The sequence below is a fragment of the Calonectris borealis genome, chromosome 1 (assembly GCF_964195595.1).
Source record: "Calonectris borealis chromosome 1, bCalBor7.hap1.2, whole genome shotgun sequence".
Lineage (NCBI taxonomy): Eukaryota > Metazoa > Chordata > Aves > Procellariiformes > Procellariidae > Calonectris > Calonectris borealis.
The window spans coordinates 97,491,554-97,510,073 of NC_134312.1; the positions used below are offsets into that span (position 1 = coordinate 97,491,554).

Below are 18,520 nucleotides of genomic sequence, written 5' to 3' on the forward strand. Positions count from 1 at the left end.
TTTTTCCCTTCCTTTCTTTCCTTCCCAGTTTTGGAGAACTCCGTAATGTTGGATTGTAATTGGATAAATAAAATGTGAGAGATTCAGCTTAAGTTTTCAGATAGCAGTTCACAACCTGGTTTGGAGCATCTCAAATAAACTGTGTTCATTATCACCTCGAGGGTGTCTTAGATTTGCAAGTTCATTTGGCAGACATCTGTGCCATGCTGCTGTAATTCCAAACCACAGATGCTGTGCACTGGAGGGGAGTGGACTGCTGTCTCCGTGCTGCTGGCATGGCAGGGGTCTGGCACATGGGAGCCTGTCTGCTTCAGCACACCACACTGCTCTGCTCCTCCTTCCTCTCTCTGCTGTGTGGATTAACCAATTTTATCTTCTTTTCTCTCCCCCCACCCCCTTCCCCTATGCCTTCCTTTTTGATATTTCACAGTATTTCACAGATGGTGATAAAATAAAATGCAGAAGTGGGTTAAATTATTTTCTAAAAAATTCTGAGAATTTCTAAGTTTCTAAAAATGGTTGGAGCAGCCGCTCTGCAGTCTGAAGCCTGGGAGGCTGTTGCTGATTAGCTCTGCTGAGTCTCTTGCTGTGCCTAAATGCGTGCTTTGTCTTTAGCCTTCAGTGCGGAGGCATGAGAGTGAAGGGAGGCAGCGGTGGGGGTGCGCGTCACCTCCACAAGGCAAGGAGGCCACTTCTGCCGCAGGGTGCTAGCAGCACTCACAACGCGGGGCTGTAAGTGGCGTTTGGAGACTTGAGCTGTAATGGTCAGAGCTTGGGAGATGCTGTGGAGAGCTGCAGCTTCCAGGAGACAGAGATACAGCATTGTTAACTTCTTTTGTTTATTTCTTTTACAGCAATGATGGGTTGATGTCTGCAAAATCGACTTTGTGGGCCAGTGTTGGTTGAGAGCAATGAAAACTGCGTTTGGGGGGGTTAGGGGGAGCTAAAAGGCTGTAAACCTTTAGTTCCCCAGTCCCTAGAACTCCCCCTTCTTCTAAGGAAGCAAGTATAAGGAACCTGCAAGCCTCATCAGAGATTATGGGATATGTCCTTAAAAATACATCATTTTCTTCATACTAGTGGCCAATCCTGAGACTGATCCTTTTAATTTGTTTAGAAAAAGATCATTTCTTTGCACCTAGCTCAAAACTGATACAAAACACTCTGAAGTATTGAAAAGGATCACGTCCTGGTACAGGAAAAAGATTGTGGAGAATAATCAGCTACTTGCTTGCCAGACAGCCTCCCGTACTCTTGAGGAGTAGTAAAGATTACCAAAGGCTTGAGGGCTCCTACTTCACTTTGGTTTCATAGCATTTCTTTTATATGAGTCCTATAGGAACTAAAAGGCAGTGCCATAGCCAGACAGGAGTAACCTTCTTAAGCTATGACAATGAAATGATTTTGCAATCAAATGTCCAACTAAGCCTTCAAAAACACCACCAGCTGGGTTGCATGCTGGTGTAGATTGGTGCTTAGCTTCTGGAGTCTGTTTATGTGTGAGAGCATGTGCTTCAGTTCATCCTACTCTTCAAAGGGAGTCCTGACAAGAAGATCCCCAAATCTGGAAATAGCTTTTAGTGTGCAATGGTATTATCCACCGGAGCAATGGTGGAGCAGGGTTTTATTTATAACAGCATGCACAGGTCTGTACTTCTTTTTCAGTATATAATCTTATGAATGAATTTTTGGAAGAGGGAGGAAATAATCTGTTCAAAAGCTGTGTGATAAACATAGAAGAATTGTGCTAGTGAAATAATGTTTTTCTTTTTTCTCCCCCTCTGTTTTTTCTTTAGATTTCTTCAAGTACATCCCATTCAGGTCCTTCTGATTTAACAAAACAGTGTGGAACATCAGCATTATTTCAACTGGCAGAGGTAATATTAAAATCCTGGTGACTAATTACCACAGGTGCAGTGGGGCGGAGAAGTTAATGATGTTGATTGCCAAAGTCTGGAAGGCAGAACAGTGCTGAAGTTATAATTACACTGTTGCTTATAGAAGCTTAAATTATCGTGGCTTGGGTGCCACAAGTCAAGATTTCCCCAGGCTAGCCATCAACTTGGAGGTTTCTAAGAGTCTGTGCTGCAGCTGAGAAGAAGTACCAGTCCCGGGTGGCAAAGGGACTTTCCAATCACCATTGAAATTGTTTCAATTCCTTGGTTTAGAGTTTGGGGTTTGGTCTGTTTGGTTTGGCTGGGGAGGCGCAAGGCATTGAGAGAGAGGGCTGGATTAGTCTGTTACTCAGATTAGGGCATTGCCATTACGAATACCTGTTAAAGGCCATTAGTTGTTTTCATTTATTTTTGCTTTTCATGCCTACTGTTTTTTGAAGTGGGGAGTAAACAGGTCAATAACGTCTATAGAAACTCTGCTACGAGAATCTGAGCAGATCCTCCTTCTGGGAACAGTTACAACCAATGGCTTCATATTGAAATGTTGTATTTATTTTGTTTCTAAGTTCCACCCTCCCCCCCCCCCCCCGCCAAGCTTTCCTAATCTCAAAGACTGTGAATTGCAAATTTATTTAGAGCTCACAAAACAGAAGTCGCTTTTTTGTAGCCACATCTGTAGCCCTCTGTACTATTGGCTACTGCAGAAGCAGCAAAGGTATAAAGAAAAAAAATCCATTGGCGAGGGGTGTGTGTGTTTAATTGACAAAATATTATTACTGTCCAATGAGTTGCATTTTAAAGATTGATCTTCAGCTTTTGAAAATCACAGGCTGTGTTTACATTGCAGTGCAGTAAAAAAGTCACAGAAGTACCTTGGTACCAAGAACTCACTTCAGCACAGTTGTGGGGTTCTCCTCTGCATAATTTAACTTGCTTCCTAATAGATACTGTGCTGCCCAAGCTCCGGTGTTTCCAGTGGTCAACCTAGCTTGACCTGAGCCAGATCAGGAGTTTCTACCCTATGCAGCAAGAATTTCGGAAACTTACTACAAAGCATTCTATCATTGGCGTTATGCTCATACATATATTGGTGTAAGAGATATTTTTAGTTTGCAAGGAAAAAATGCCTTGCCGATTTGCGAAATCTAAAATTGACCTAAAGAGAACCCAGTGATCTGGAGGGTACATCCATACTGACCACATGGCCTGTGGGCTGAGCTGCAGGATAGGAAAACTCCTGATGTCTGGTTCAAAGCAAGCCTCTTCCATCTGGTTTTGCTCCAGGTGGCTGTTTGGTTGGCATTTGTTTTAAAAACAAAATAGCACTGTGCATTCCACTTGGGGGCTTTGAGAGGGAGAGTAAGAAGAAGAAAACATGTCTTCCCAAGGGCAACTGTGTGGTACTGTGAAGGACTACCCTCTGTAGCACTGTCAGTGTAGCTTACAAGTGATCCAAAACCGAGAGGATCTCCCAAATCAGTGCTGCAGGAACATGGCAGTTTGAGAACCTTGTTAAAGCTCTTTTTTTGAATATCGCTGTTCCTCAGACAGTATGAGGGTTTTGGTTTCCATTAATGTTATCTCCAGGAGGAGATAACCATGGCAACCACTGCTGCTTTGCAGTTCTTTGCAAAATAAGTCTGTGACATGAGAAGAAAGATTTGGAAGGCTTTGTTACTATCTTCCAAATTATTTTGCACATTCAAGTAAAGAAAATAATATCGATTACTGAGATTCAATTAACTTTTTTTCGCCCCCTCCTTCAGGGCCATTTGGAAGATGGAGGAAAGAATTGTATATAGGAACATTTGGGAGTTGAAGGGGGTATGGATGTGAGATTTCAAGTAACGTGTCTGTGGCAATAGTGGGAGATACTGTGTTGTTCTGCTGCATTTAGGGTATTCTGAAAATCAGTCTAGCAATGGGTTTGCAGGTTATATAAAAGGCATTTAAAGGATCACGGAAACGCCACTCAGATCAGTTGGAGTCTTTTTCTATTAGAGCAGTAGAACCCGCCAGCCTTATTCTAGCATTTAGCCATCATCACATCGCATCAGTTTCGCCAGGGCTTCAACGTCTTTTTTTCAGTATTGTCCTTTGGCATAGTTTGCTTTCCTGAACTAAGATGCCAGAGAGATTCCCTGTGCAATGCTCTTGTTAATATAGGTAAGTAATGTTAACAGTTGATGTTTGTTTCATGGGACTATTTTTAAACTTGTTTTAGATGTGCCTTGCTTCAGAAGGAGTAAAAGTGAAAGAACCTGGGAAGACAAAAGTGGAAGCACCGGAAGATGTGGGAAGGGAAGTTCCAGAGGAAATGGAAGTAGAAGAACTGGAGAAAACAACCATAAAAGACTCCTGTAAAGGAAAAGTAGAACAATCAGAGATGGAGAATATGCAAAAGTGGGATGAGACAAAAGCTGAGGAATCAGAAACTGCAAAATGCAGAGATTTTACTAGTCTTGCAATGGAGAGCAGTCCTTTTGAGAGAAACGATAACACGAAGGATCGCATGTGCTGTTCTCCAGAGCTTTCAATGGCTGACATGAATATCCTCGGGCTAAAGCCAGAAAAGATAAAGAAGAAAAAGAAAAAAAATAAGTTGGACCGGCACACCAATGAAAAATCCACCCCCAAGAAACCTTGTAAAAAGAGGCAGTCCTCTGAGTCGGACATTGAAAGTGTAATGTATACAATTGAAGCTGTTGCAAAGGGGGACTGGGGTGCTGAGAGACTCGCGGAAACTCCCCGCAAAAAAACCCGCCCTGTCTCAAATGTGAAGGGAAGCGTGTTGGATACAAAATCACCAAAGAAAAAAGTGAAATCGAAAGAGAAGAAAACATCAAAGGAGAAACCCCCGGAGACCACCAAAGAATCAAAGCCTCCCGATTTCCTTAGTATTGCAGCCAGCAAGGAAGTACCCTGTGAGGCTTCTGATAACATTAAAGTGGAACCACTGACCCCAACAGAGGAGGTGGTACCCCAAAGCTTACCAGGACAGGTCAAAACTGAGGACAGTGACTGCGTTAAAAAGATAGAAACCTGTGGCTCCAGGAAATCGGAGAGGTCTTGCAAAGGTGCTCTTTATAAAACTCTGGTGTCAGAGGGCATGCTCACATCTCTGCGCGCTAACGTGGACAGAGGTGGGTGGCTTTTGAGTGTTTCATTTACAGCATGAACCGCCAAAGCCTGCCTGGAGTGGGAGGAAAAGCAAAAATCCGTGTTTAAGCTGGAGTTTGAGCAGTGTGTGATGGGAATGCTGTGTCTGGTCGCCTGAGATGCTGGGGGCAGGTGGAGGGGACGGACTCCATGGTCCAGGAGGTCTTCTCAAGTCTTGCTGTGTGTGTTCGTACTTTGCCTCACAAGCTCTTCATCTCTCCCTTTTTGTCTTTCATGATCTGAGATTTAGGGTTTTGACCGAAGGCTTTGTTGAGTAATTTGTCAGCCTGCTGGTAGATGTATGCAGGACTTGTATTGTATGTAATCCTGAACAATTAGCTTGTTTCTGTATAAACAACTCTTGTGGTTGTGAGCATAGTTCTCAGTCCTGCAAGAGGCAAATGTGTTGTGCTGTTGCTTTGGTTGTTAGTTTTGTTGTAGGTGGTGAGCGGGAACCCTTTACCTTGTGGAAGGATAAATTTGAGATGATTTCTGGAAGCTTCCATTGAGATGTCTTGAAATGTATTTTTCCAATTAGATTTATATGTGTAATGAGAACAGTCAGAACAGAAAAAGATGTTTGTAATTTAGGGAAGTTTATTACTGTCAATCTACTCATCTCTTTCTCTTCCTTTATACTTCAAGAGATCCTAACTTTAGAGGTAGTATAAAAACCGGGGCCAGGGGACGGAGGGGGGAAGAATAGTTGCCAATGTCATGATTATCTAGTTTAAAATAAATAAATAAATGTTTTGTAACCCCTTCAAGAAGATCAAGCACCATAAGTTGCAGTACTGAATGGGACACAAGGTCCTTCTGAGCCCACTTTGTTTTGGCACATTTTTCTAAAGATGAGAAACAATTTTCTGCCTTCATCCCAGGAAAAAGAAGCTCAGGAAAAGGCAACTCCTCAGATCATGAAGGATGCTGGAATGAAGAAAACTGGGCTTTTTCCCAAAGTGGGACAAGTGGGAACAAAAAACTGAAAAAGCCTAAGCCAAAGGAAGAGTTTGTTTTCGGGTAAGTTGCAGCTTAACACTGTTCAAAGTTTTAGGTGGGTCAGCCTGGTAACTTATGAGTGAGTCCTCCTCATTGCAGCAAATGAACTGCATCCATCACCCAAATAATCACAATGAGACAGAATTCCTGAGAATTGCAAACTCCGCTGGGCTGAGTCATGCTCTCGATACCTATTGTTTATATACCAAAGTAATTCCTTTGAGATCTTTCCCGGTTTACACTACTGTAAACAGATTTGAATGACATTATTTGCTGGCTTCTGAAAAAAAAAGGTACAGTATTTACCCGCTCAAGAGGTGATGAAGAGGGTTACTAATATTTTCAGAGCACTTCGCAAGCAGTATTTAAAGTTCTGTGTAGGTGTTCAATCATCATAAACAGAATTAGACTAGAAAGAATAGGTCTTTTTGCCCAGTTGGAGAGATTGCTTACAGAGGAAGAGTAAACAATGTTCTAATATTGGCAAATAATATGATAAATACATCATTTTTCCATTGTAGAGACAAGATATTTAAACTGTTCATGTACACCGTGAAGAAACTAAATGTATCAGAAGAATAATTAATGATTACAAATGCATTAAAATTTCGCAAGGCCACATAGAATTACTTTTCTAGTGTATGACTAACAATTTTTGTCAGAGTATTACAGATTTATTTAACTGCAGGCGTAGTTGTTAAATCTGCTTAGCCATTCATACTTGCTTCCAAATTCTTGAAGACTTCCAGTTATCTGAATTCAGAGGGTGAAAATGAATTAAAAAGGAGTAGATTTTCCACACTTCATGCTGAAATTTGTAATGTGTTTCTTTTATCTAGGCTTGCGGTAGCCTTTTTTATAATCTAGTCTATGTGAAATTTAGCTGCAGCTTACTTTACAGCAAAGATACTAAATTGATGAAAATCTCCAAGTCTTGTTTGCTTGGAATAGTCAAGAAAAATTAATGGAACACTTCATGTATTTTTAGTGCATTGTATATAAGTTTAGTAAATATTTTTTAAATTTAAATTGAAAGGTTGAAAACTTTTTACACCTAATGATGTGAAAACTGAATGCACCTCCTAGCAAACAAAAAAAAAAATAGTTGCAAATTATTTATTCAAAGTAGCTAGGAAAAATTGTGTAAATAATTAATTCTTTTGACAAATATTGTTCTACCATCATTAGCCGGCTGGATGGAGAAAATACATATTTGCCAATCTTGCTTCTTGATTCAGTTGTGTCATTAAAGAATATCGTTTAGTGAACTCTGTAAAGACAGAATCAGTAATTTGTGGAGCGTAGTGCTGGAGAAGGCATCCATTATCCCTGTTCATTGCACTCCCTGATCTTCTGGCTACTTGAGCTGGTTTTACCTCTGCCGGCTCCTCCTAACTCTTTCTGCTCCCTTCAGCGTCACCTTTGAGCCTCATTTTGTGTGTGTGTGTGTAGGGGGGAGGGTCCTCACCCCTTTGGAATTACGTCTTTCTCCCCGTGTCCTCCTACCACCTTCTCCATCAGCAGTTGCCCACACTTCCCCGACGGTCCCTGTCGAGTGTGTTTGTCCACGTGCAGCCCACTCCTTTGCTGAGCAGTGCTCTGCCTGCGTGTATCTCCTGGCAGGACTAGGCGGTAGGGCATGAAGACCTCATCTCAGCTACGTGTGTCTAACCAGACTTGTAAGATGCTCTGAAAATTCATGACAATGTGAATGTTTTGGGTTTGGTTTTTTTGTTAAATAATTAATTGATGACATAACGATAGCAGCACTCTCCACTGCCTCCGTGTCGCACAAGCTATAAGTTACTAGCCAGGATGGCAGCTCGTCTGCTTTCAGGGTAGGTCCTTCCTCACGAGAGCTGCAGCCCCTTATATGCCCTTGGGGCAGGAGACGAGGCAGGTGGCAACAGGCAGTGGGAGAGGATGGAATTGCATGACAGCTGTCAGAGCAGCTTGTTTTGTGGTTGTCAGGGAACATTCACGTGGAAGAGAAAGGTAGCAGTACCAAGCACCACTAATGTCAGATATCGTTGTGATTTAAAAACAACAAAACATGCATGCACACAAAAAAACCCCAGAACAAACAAACAAACCCCACCATGCATGCAGTCTGCCAAGAGCCAAGGCTGTATTTTAAGATGGAAGATTGCTTACCGAAAGAAGTAATGATTACGGAATTAAAATGAAGTACCATTCTGTGTGCTAAAGCTTTCAGAATGCAATTTGTTTGAAGTGCTGCTTCAGAGAGCAGAGAGAAATGCCATGTTTCTTGTGATACTTCCAAGTGTACAGTGTGTAAGGGCCAACCCTCCAACAGTCATGCCAACTTCTGTCTAGTTCAGGTTTTCCATAGCAAACAGAATTAAAGATAAGTAGAAAATGTCATTGTTCCCCTGTCATTGACAGTGCTATTTATAATCTGCCTAGCTGTGCGCATTGCCTTTTATTAAAATACAGTTCCTTCCTATGCTCCTGCCTGGCTGCAAAAATTTGCTGGAACAGAGTACTTATACAAGACAGCGTAGTCATTACAGCCAGAAATGCCATGCCATACCATCCTGTTCGAGGGTTTGTTTTCATCTGGCTATTAGGAACAACAATACCATGTCTGTGGATTTCTTGAGTTGTAGATAATCTAGTTGCAGTCGTTCAGGTTAGGCTACAGTATGAGAGATGTTGAGTTTCCTGAAAGCATGAACTAGTTGCATTTTTCACCTTGCAACAAATAAAATACGAGGGGAGGAAATATGATCCCTCAGAACAAATACAGAGCTAATTCCTACCCCAAAGAATCAGGTTTTGGAATATCCCTATAAGAATGAATAGTTCGACATTTTTCTTCTGGTTTGAATTGTTGTTGTTTCCATTCTGGTGTAAGGACTTTTATGTGAAGTTATTTTATTGGTTTGTTTATTTATTGATTTTATTGTCTTTTCTTCATTCCCCTCACAGAACAGACAAATCTCCTGTACGAGTTTGTGCAGTAAACAGAGCTACGTGTCACCAGTGTGACATTGATTCCTCCCCCCGCCCCCCCCAATTTTAATATATGCCACTAATGTAATCAATTTGTACTGAGTTACAAATGCAGAAGCTGGAGTGTACATTCTCATCCCAAAGTTGGATTAATATATACTAGTTTGATGTTTACAGTGTGTGTGCGCTTCTCTTTCCCCCTCCCACTATGTAGATAGGTATGTATATACACACACATGCTCCTAAACCATGTATTTTTTTCTCCAGAAACGGAGTTACATTTAATTTGATTGGTTTTGTTTCCCCTTTAGCTTAGCAAAGTTGGAAGAAGAATTTGAAAAGAAATTCAACAGCCTCCCTCAATACAGTCCTATTACCTTTGACAGGAAAAATTCAGCTGTTCCAAGGAAAAAGAGAAAGGTTGGAAGCGGCTCATCTGAACAACCAAAATCCAACAAAGGTAAATTACCATGTGCAATACATTCTTAAGCAACAACAATGCCACGACAAGCTCAGGAATTTATACTTTCTACTTTTCTGTTATATGTGAAAAGTGTGAAGTCAAAGAAAACATTTTTGTAGCACTGAAGTTAGTTGGTTCTCACCTGGGTTAGTTTTCAGGATGTACTCTTGACTCCTGATTTTCATGCTGAGTAGAACTGGTTAGAGTTAGTACATGAAATATATTCCTCATAGCAAGCAAATTTATCAAAAACATGAATACTTGTGAGGTAAGTGAATTTGACAAGTTTTCCAAGGAGAAAATGGGGAAAAAATGGCAGATGATCAAAAGGTTACATTTTGACATTTTTCAAAACGTAATTTTATGCTGGTTTGCATTTCATTGTAACTTTAGGCTCTATAAATTAAAACATAAGGTACGAGAGATGTATGAATGAAACATTGGATTTTTTTTCATCAAGATTTTAACTCTCTATTATAAGTTTGGAGCAAAAATGTCCTGACATGATAAAAAAAGGTTAGAGGACAGGAAAACCAATTCCATACCCAGCTCTGTTTCTGAGGCTCTTGAAGGGAGAAACTCATGACACATTTGGCTGTTTTATATACAAACAACCTGTGACACCCCTACAGGGGTGGTAGAGAAGTGAGAATATGGTAGAGAAAACTACTTTTAGACTGTGGCAGAAATACTGATGCATACATACAGTACAGAAGCATCACAAAATGAAGGAATGACATACCAGTAATCCTACAAGATAAAAGAATGCTCAAAAGAATCCTCATTATGCACAGTTCACAATGTGAAGCTGGTTTCCTTTTCTGTTGCTACAATAGTTCCACCGACTGACAGGTTTTCAGATCTAATACTGCTGTTTTAGCCAGGTGACCCTGGATTAGATCTGTGCCTTTTGAATGCTTTGCGAATACTCACATTACAGTATGCAGGATTGAGCAGCTGTTCTTTTCTAGTGCATGCCAATTTTGGTATTGATTTTTGAATTTATATAATTAGATGTGGAACAGTCACTTTTGCAAAATTAGACTTGTGCTGATACCAAGTGAGTTCTGATTTCAAATGCCTTTCATTTTTTTTATGGTACATATTTGATAGAATTTCTTCAGCTTCAGTGAGCATGAATGAATTGCTTTAGCCACTGTATTATCCTACTGTAATTAAGCAACATCTGTTGGGAACAAGATCTCCTCATCTACCGTGATCTGGCAGTTGAAGTTGCAATAGCAGTTCTTTGGATTTCATGCTACAGTATTTACCTATTCAAGTGTCTGTACGTCTAAAAATTTTGCAGGCCCTACGTTGTTTGGGAATGGCACACTAGAACGCTACCTCAAGTCAGGTAGCCCAGGACTGTGTTCTGCTTTTGGCTAGGTTCATATGTGAAAGCTTAACTTTTATTCTTATTTGCATCACTTAAAAAGCTTGGGAATATATTGGGCCATGTCTCAAGGGAAGGTCAGAAACATAACTGCAGGCAGGTTACAAGCCTGATATAAGTAGTTTTGGCACAGCTCTGCAGAGGCGGCCATGGAGCATTTGCTGCCTCTAGCTGACAATAAAGGCTCAGCCCTTTAAACTAAGCCAGCTGACTTTGCGCTGAAGCAGATGGTAAACAGTCACAAGAACTTTTCCACCAACTGAGCAGTGGGGTTGCCACAAGCAGCCCCAGGGCAGGAATATCTGATCGTGACACTGCTGTTTCTGTACTGAACATCTAACCGCAGCCCCAAACTAAATCCAGACAGAGCTAGTGATATCTGCTCCTAATTTCAATGAATGTTGAATTCACTCAAGTTAGCTGGCAAGCTGTCAGCTTGTGTCAGTCATTCCAGCTCCCTGGAGAGTGAAGTTCAGCTCTCAAGAGGTAGCTGAAAAACTTTCCGACAAACCATTTTTCTTTTGGAAAAGAAAGATTGCTAAAAAGTAAATATTCCATGGCAATAGGTCGATTTTAACTTGTTTTATTTTGTTAGGATGCTTAAAATTAGCGAGTTGTGGATTTGAAATGACCTGAACCAAACTGCATATCAGCAAGCTTACTAGCTTAGTAGGGAAACGGTTCCAGCTAAGCCAAACATTGATTAAGCTGAATCCTCAGTTTAATTTGTGGTGTACTGACAGGCCATTCAGCCTCGTCATGCTGTTGGCTTGCCTGCGAACCATGATGAGTCCAAAGACTGTTAGAGAATACTGACCTCCAAAGGTGTTAAGCATACAGGTCTGCAGACTAGGCTCCTGCAAGTATTGCAGGAAATGAAAACGGCATATTGTGCAAAATGATAGAGCTTGGTTTGGAATGGTTCTGATTTTTTTGAGTTATCATGGTTTTTTACACCATCAGAATTAAACAAAAGTAACATCTTATTCTTGCAACATGATGATCATGAACCATGAAGGGCCAATATAGTCTTATGGATGTGACTGTGTTGGGATGTAGGAGACCTTAACTTTGCTCTGCTGTGCTCTGCATTACCGTGTTGTGTAGAGTTGTTTCTGCTGCTTTGCTCTTCCTTGGGCTTGTCTCTGTAAGGTAACTAGGAGAGATGTCCAGCACAAATAGTGCCTACCTGGTGGCTGGGGCCTCCGGATGTTTCCAAACAACAGATAATAATCACTAGGGGTAGGTTTAGTAAATACTCTTTAAAATCATTCCCTGCTTTTTCTGAATGAGCATGTGCAGGATCATAAACTTCCGAGGCATTCTCAGTTCTCAGATAAGCACTTAATTTTTGCAGTCTACAGATCAGTGCCTGCTAAATTACATTTAAAATTTGGAAAATAGGTTGGAGTGCTGCACACTAAAACTTCCCCAGGATGTTAGGTGAATAAAAATAGAGAAATGGTTTTGTTTGTTGGTTTTGGGGTGTTCCCTGCCCCCCCCCATCCCATACCTAGGACTGTATGTCTTAATATGTTTTATTTTAGAGTAAATGGTGTCAGATTGATTTTTCTGTCAAATGTCATTAACCTATACCTACAAGAGTCCTGATCTGCTACCTAACCCAAACAGCCAGGATTGTCAGGACGTTTTCCGACTCTTAAGCGGAAAATGAGTGGGTCAGTGCTTATGGACTCCTTCCATTGTGCTTGTCATGTCCAGTCCCCACTTCAGTCAGTTTTTTCCATATAAAAACACCTGAAGAACCCTGTTACCTGAAAGCTGTTTCAAATCCACATGTATTAGGGAAAATTTGAACTTTCTTAAATGAGAGGCAGTTTTTTCCCCAGAGCTTTCCAAATTGTCCAAATTCTGCTCCCACTGAAATTGATGAGGGTCTTTCTTCAGTGGGGGCAGGATTGAACAAGCTGTAGTGCTTTGGTATATCCTACCTGAAGCATTTTGAACTGGGAGTGTGCATATAGAATAATGATGTCAAAAAATGGCTGTAAAATACAGCTATACTGAATCTGTGCAGATGGCCTGCTCCGACATTTGCTGGAGCTGTGGCTGATTTCTTTTTTTTTTTTTTTTTCTTCTTTCCAATGGCATATGTGCCAAAACATCCCACCACACAGAAGTCAGCAGTCTGCAGTGAGTCACTAATCTGCTTGTATGTAAAAATGAGCAAGAGGCATAGTCATTATTTCTGCCTTGTGCTGTGAAGAAATGCTCACTTATACACTAAGCACTTCACTAAAGCTTTCATTCTGGGAAGGCAAGGAGAGGAATGCATACTGTGCTTTTATTTGGGAAAGGGATTGTCTACAGTTTTTTTTGTCTGTGGCCTCTAGGACTAGAAATAAAGCATCAGCTTAAAATGTATGCTTCTTTGTGGCATTCCTCTTGGTCTTAACTCGGGGTTTTTTTTGGCTCAGTTTAAAGCATTCACATGCCTGGAGATCGCATGCCATCATGTTCCAAAGATCATGACCTAAAAATACAGCATCTTCCTCCTGAGAGATGCAGAAACGCACTGACAAATCTGTTTGTCCTGGTTTTCTTACAACCATGTTGAAGAGTTCTCTATTTGATCAGGCCCTTTAAAATAGGGACCTTTGTGAGAGCAGAGGGGACATATGCCCAGAGATGTGGAGGAAATGCAGTTATGATTTGTTATGTATGGTGCGTTTCTTTTCTTGCTTGTTGCTTCCCCGAGCAGCTGCTGTTGGCCGTAGCAAGTATTCCCAGGAAGAAATCCCTACCCAGGAGAATTCTGTGAGCATAGTGGACAAGCCAGGGATTAACAGGTGGTTAAATCCTGTGGCAACTGCTGAAGTGCTAGGAAAGGGAAGAACCATGTAGAATATCTCCAAGAGGACGATAAGCAGGAGAAAAGGACTTACTTTACACTTGCAGATGGCTGTATAACAATAGCAAGTAAACTAACATTAAAAGTTTTTTTCAGCTTTCTATAGGAAATCACATCCAGGGTGCACTGCCTAACAGCATGCCTTTTAGGTTAGTTAGTTTTTTCAGTCATGGACTTTCTCTGGATCGAATGTTGACAAGTGGCATTTGTTCGAAGTCTTGGAGTACTTGCCTGCTGTCCCCATGAAACAGGTGTAGCCCAGCCAGCCCTCCTATAAACTCCTGCGGGGGTGAGTGTGCCTAAACTGTGCCCCTGGGGCGCCTGCTAGTGAGAGCCTGAAAAGGGGTATTAACTCTATCCCAGCCAAAACCAGCACATGATCTCAGGAATGCCCCCTTGTTCAGCGTTTCTTACATGCAGATGTCCTCTCTGGTCCCAACTATATTTTGCCTTCTCCATATTGGTTTAGTTCAGTTAATTTCTATTAAAAGAAAAGCTCTGGTTTTCATACCTGAAAATGCCATGCAAAGATCCTGTGTTTGGCAGTTCATTGGCTTAGGCCTTAGTCTAAAGGCAAGATGGGATGTGGCCATTCTCGAAGAACCACCGGATAGTCTATTCAGTAATTACTAAACAATTTGTATGTGTAAGTGTGCAAGTGATTGTCATTTGGCTTTTCACAGAGGACAGTAAGCATATCCTCTAGTTCACTCTAAGTAGTTCCGGCAGGGAGTGTGGATGAAGTTTCTCATGAAGTCAGAAGTTATATTCTCAGATCCGAGTATGACATGTTGACCTAATTAGCTATTAGCCCATTTTCTCTGTCACGGCTTTCATGGCCAAAGGGTATTCAAGTGTCAATGGGCACTGTCTCACAGGAGTGACAGCTAAAAGAGTAGGAAATTGGAATTTTCCTTATGAAAAGGCAGCTTCTCTGTTGACGCCACTGAAGTCAATGTCCTTGGATTTTCCATTTGGGAACAAAATTTTATGTGCAAGTGGCATGTGCCTTGGAGTACCCTACATGTTGCAGATACAAGCTTATGACAAAGGTGCCTTGGATGGTAGAAAAGAGATGAAAGACTTGGGTTTCTTTCTTCATGCAATGGTTGTCATCTTTTTGTGAGTTTTTCATCTCAGTTATTCTGCTAAGAGTTGCTAGCACTGGCTGACAGTCTATGATACTGATTGAAATGGTCTATAGGGTGCAGGTTGAGCTGTAGAAATGGAGAATTCTGTGATACTATGTAATGTGTTGCTTATTCCAAGCACCTGCAAAAATCACTAATTTGCTAATTTTAAAAAAAAAAGATCATAAGAATCATCTAGTTTCGTACCTCTGTTGTCTTGTGGAACTGTTGTGGGAAGACTTGTGTCTGTTGATGTGCATGAAGCATTTGATCTTAGTCTTCAGAAAAGCTCAGGTTTTGCACTTAGGCTTTCGCTCAACCTGCCTGAGCTTTTTCATTCCTTGTTTTGCGTTTTTATTGCACTGACACTAGACTGCTTATCCAACTCTGTGATACTCGGGAAGGTATTGTCCAATTTGCAGAACGACACTTGAATCAGTTTGAGTGAATATGGCCTCTTCTATTGAACTTTCTGGTATTTTCTATACAACTTCTAGGGAAGCTATTCAGATTCAAGCTGATGTTGCCTAAGATGGTGTCTTGCTTGGACTTTATTTGGTTTGTTGTTTGACTTCTAGATTTTTGGGAGATTATTAATCTTTCCCAAAGTTTTGATTTCTTCAGTAGTAAAGAACAAGCAGCAGTGAGCCACAAAGCCAATATGTACAAAATCATAGGGTTTCTCTGCCTGTTTCTGGCTGGATTTTAGCTTTCAGTAATTTTCAATATTATTCAAACAACCTGGTGTCTGTGAATGGTTTTCCCCTCATAAGACTAGATCCTTCTTCCACGTGCTGCACACTTTTCTCCTTCTTTCCCTGCATATAGAGAGTCAGTGATGGCAAATTACAGATGCGTGATGTAGACTTACCTCGATTGCGAGTTACTACACGGTTGCAGCTGTGTCTCAGTAGCCGACGTGCGTGTCTGATTCCTTTTAAGGGTGAGGAGGAGTGGAGGAGGCCGGTATTTGTGGTGGGTAGAATCTTGTTCCAAGTCAGCTGCGGATGGGAAGGACACCCTCTTGTTAGGCTATAAGCTGTCTTGTCACCTGCAGTGCATCTCATTGCTGTTTGGGCAGGTCTGTTCTTAGCTAGCCTGAAGACTTGCTTGCCTGCTGTATCTTTGGAAATAAGATTTTAAAGTGCAGTTTCTGAAAAGTAACTCCATAAAAATGGCTTTGCAGTGTAGAGATTATGCATCTGTTATATCTTTGGTCTGTTATTACTTACGTTGCTGCTGTATCACTGTTCACTCCATTAATGAGACAAAGGATGGCTTCTTGATGACCTCTGCTAGTGGCATACTTTGTGGTCTGATGTCACATAAGATGTTTTCTGACTACTACTAGCAAAAACTCTGCTATCAAAGTAGGAATGATACAATGAGCTGGGCATAACCTCACCTTCCTTTCCTGGGAGCTTTTATTTCTGCACTTAGTATAAACTCGTTTCTGGTCACCAAAAAGGCAAAGGTAACTCTTGCATCCTGTGGTGGGTTGGCCCTGGCTGGTAGGTAAGTCCCCACCTGTCACTCATTCACCCTCCCCCAGTGGGATGGGGGAGGGAATTGGAAGGGCAAAAGCAAGAAAAAAACCTCATGGGTCAAGATAAAGACAGTTTAACAAGTGAAGGGGAGGGGGAGAGAAACAAGTGATGCAAAAGCCAGCACTTACCACCAACAAACTGATGCCCAGCCAGTCCCTGAGCAATGACTACTTTGGAAAAAACTCTCCCCCCAGTTTTATTGCTGAGCATGATGTTATATGGTGTGAAATACCTCTTGGCCAGGGTGCATCAGCTGTCCCAACTATGTCCCCTCCCAACCTTTCGCTCACCCTCAGCCTACTGGCTGGGGTGGCAGAGAGAGAGAGAGAGATCGATCTTGATGCTCTATAAACACTGTTCAGCAGAAACTAAAACATTGGTCTGTTACCAACACTGTTTTGGTCACCGATCTAAAACACAGCACCATCCAGGCTGCTATGAGGAAAGTTTACTCCATTCCAACCAAACCCAGTACACATCCAAAAGAGAGCATATCTTTAAACAAGCAAGCAAGCAAAGCCCTTGTTTTATTGTATGGCTAAGCTTTCCTAAGGTCATAATTCTCCAAAATGCTTATGCACATAAGCATTGGGAGCTGATGGGTTGAAGTAGATCCTGCTGAAAGCCTCCAGAGTCCATTCTGGCAGAGGGTCAGGTTTTGTGCTTCCCCATGAAATGGTATCCTGTATTAGTGGAAGGGGAGGCTGTATAGTACGTACTGTGACTGTTGTACCTTTTTAAAAACTGCTAATTAAAAGTATGTATTATTAATGTTGTCTGTAGGTTCATTCCAGTCTCAGAAAAAGAACTTATTCCACAAAATTGTCAGCAAATGTAAGCACAGAAAGGAGAAGCTTAATGTTCCGGACACAGGTACTGGTGCATTACTTAGCTAAGGTTTTGGGCCGCCTTCTCTCTCAATTCAGTCTTGGGGAAATGCTTCTAGGCAGAGATTACTCAGCTCTCTAGTCTTTGATTGCTTTGGTCCCTTATTTCCCTGTCTGCTTTGATTCCATTAGCTCCTGGCTCCAGTTGATCATATTACCTTATTTCAGTATGATGCTGGTTTGTTTTTAATTGGCATCTCCCTTAATTACAGTTTCCCTGCTCCAGACGCCGTGCAGCAGAGCTGACAAAGCAAGGGCAGTTCTGCAGTTGCCCCTGAACTCTTTATCTTCCACAGCTCTTAGCTCTTTAGTCCTTTGGTTGCTCTTATCTCCATCCCTTCTATATCAGAGACCATATTATTTATCCCTTTGCCAGAGCATTTATCCATGTCCCTATCTCCTCTCCCTGTGATTTCCCACTGTCTAGAACTTCGCAGACTGCAGCTGGTCAGGATGTAAGAGCTTGTTTCTGCACCAGCTCTCAGCAATACTAACTTAAACCAACCCTCCCTCTGTAGAAATCTTAACCAGCTTTCTGTTTGCCTCAGATTGAAGATAACTTTGGCAGTTTTTTAAGTTATGTCCTGGACTTGCTCTGCCCACTGTCCTGCTGGTAGCTCTCCAAAGTCTTTTTCTTGTTACAGTATTGTGGTCCTGCGTACCTACAGACTCACAACTCTGAGGGACATTTTCAAGTGTACAGTATGTACAGGATTATAGCTTAGCTTGCCTCCCTGGGCCCCCTTTTTTTTTCCCCCCTTCTGTTGTCCACACTATCCAAATCACGCCCAGGCTGTTCCTTAGTCCTTCCACTGTGGAGTTCTCTCCCACATTGTCCCTGTGGTGCAGAAGAGCCTCTCTGGTGCTGCTGACTTAAGTAGTTCCGTGAATTTCTTCCATTTTTTTTCCCCATCCATATCTGTCTCTTTTTAAGATAATAAAATGACTATCCCCATCTCCAGTTCCCCCAGCTACCTTTATGCTTAATACTTTTCCCTAAATCTTGGCCGTGTCATTTTCTCTCCTTTCCTGATGCCATGTTCTGTGTCCGCTGTGGTGCATGTGCACTATTTTCCCATATAGGCTCTGCCAGCTCTGCTGCATTCAACAGTGAAAATACTTTGAAATTCCCTGCTCTGTTACGTTGTATTTGTACAACAAACATGTTGTGGGAGTCGCTCATGAGAAGTAACTAT

The 18,520-nt window shown here is 41.6% G+C and overlaps 1 protein-coding gene across 22 annotated transcripts in view; it reads left to right on the plus strand.

The window, feature by feature from the left end:
- The window catches only part of BBX (BBX high mobility group box domain containing), a 148,914-nt gene that overhangs the window by 114,855 nt on the left and 15,539 nt on the right, over positions 1–18,520 (plus strand). For 18 of the 22 annotated variants that reach the window (XM_075168706.1, XM_075168699.1, XM_075168682.1 and 15 more), the window contains 5 exons: positions 1,797–1,877; positions 4,120–5,038; positions 5,936–6,074; positions 9,341–9,489; positions 17,221–17,310. In XM_075168706.1, coding sequence (XP_075024807.1) covers positions 1,797–1,877; positions 4,120–5,038; positions 5,936–6,074; positions 9,341–9,489; positions 17,221–17,310 — 1,378 coding nt within the window. The remainder of the gene's footprint in view (positions 1–1,796; positions 1,878–4,119; positions 5,039–5,935; positions 6,075–9,340; positions 9,490–17,220; positions 17,311–18,520) is intronic. The other 4 variants (XM_075168601.1, XM_075168608.1, XM_075168564.1 and 1 more) reach the window with 3 other exon arrangements.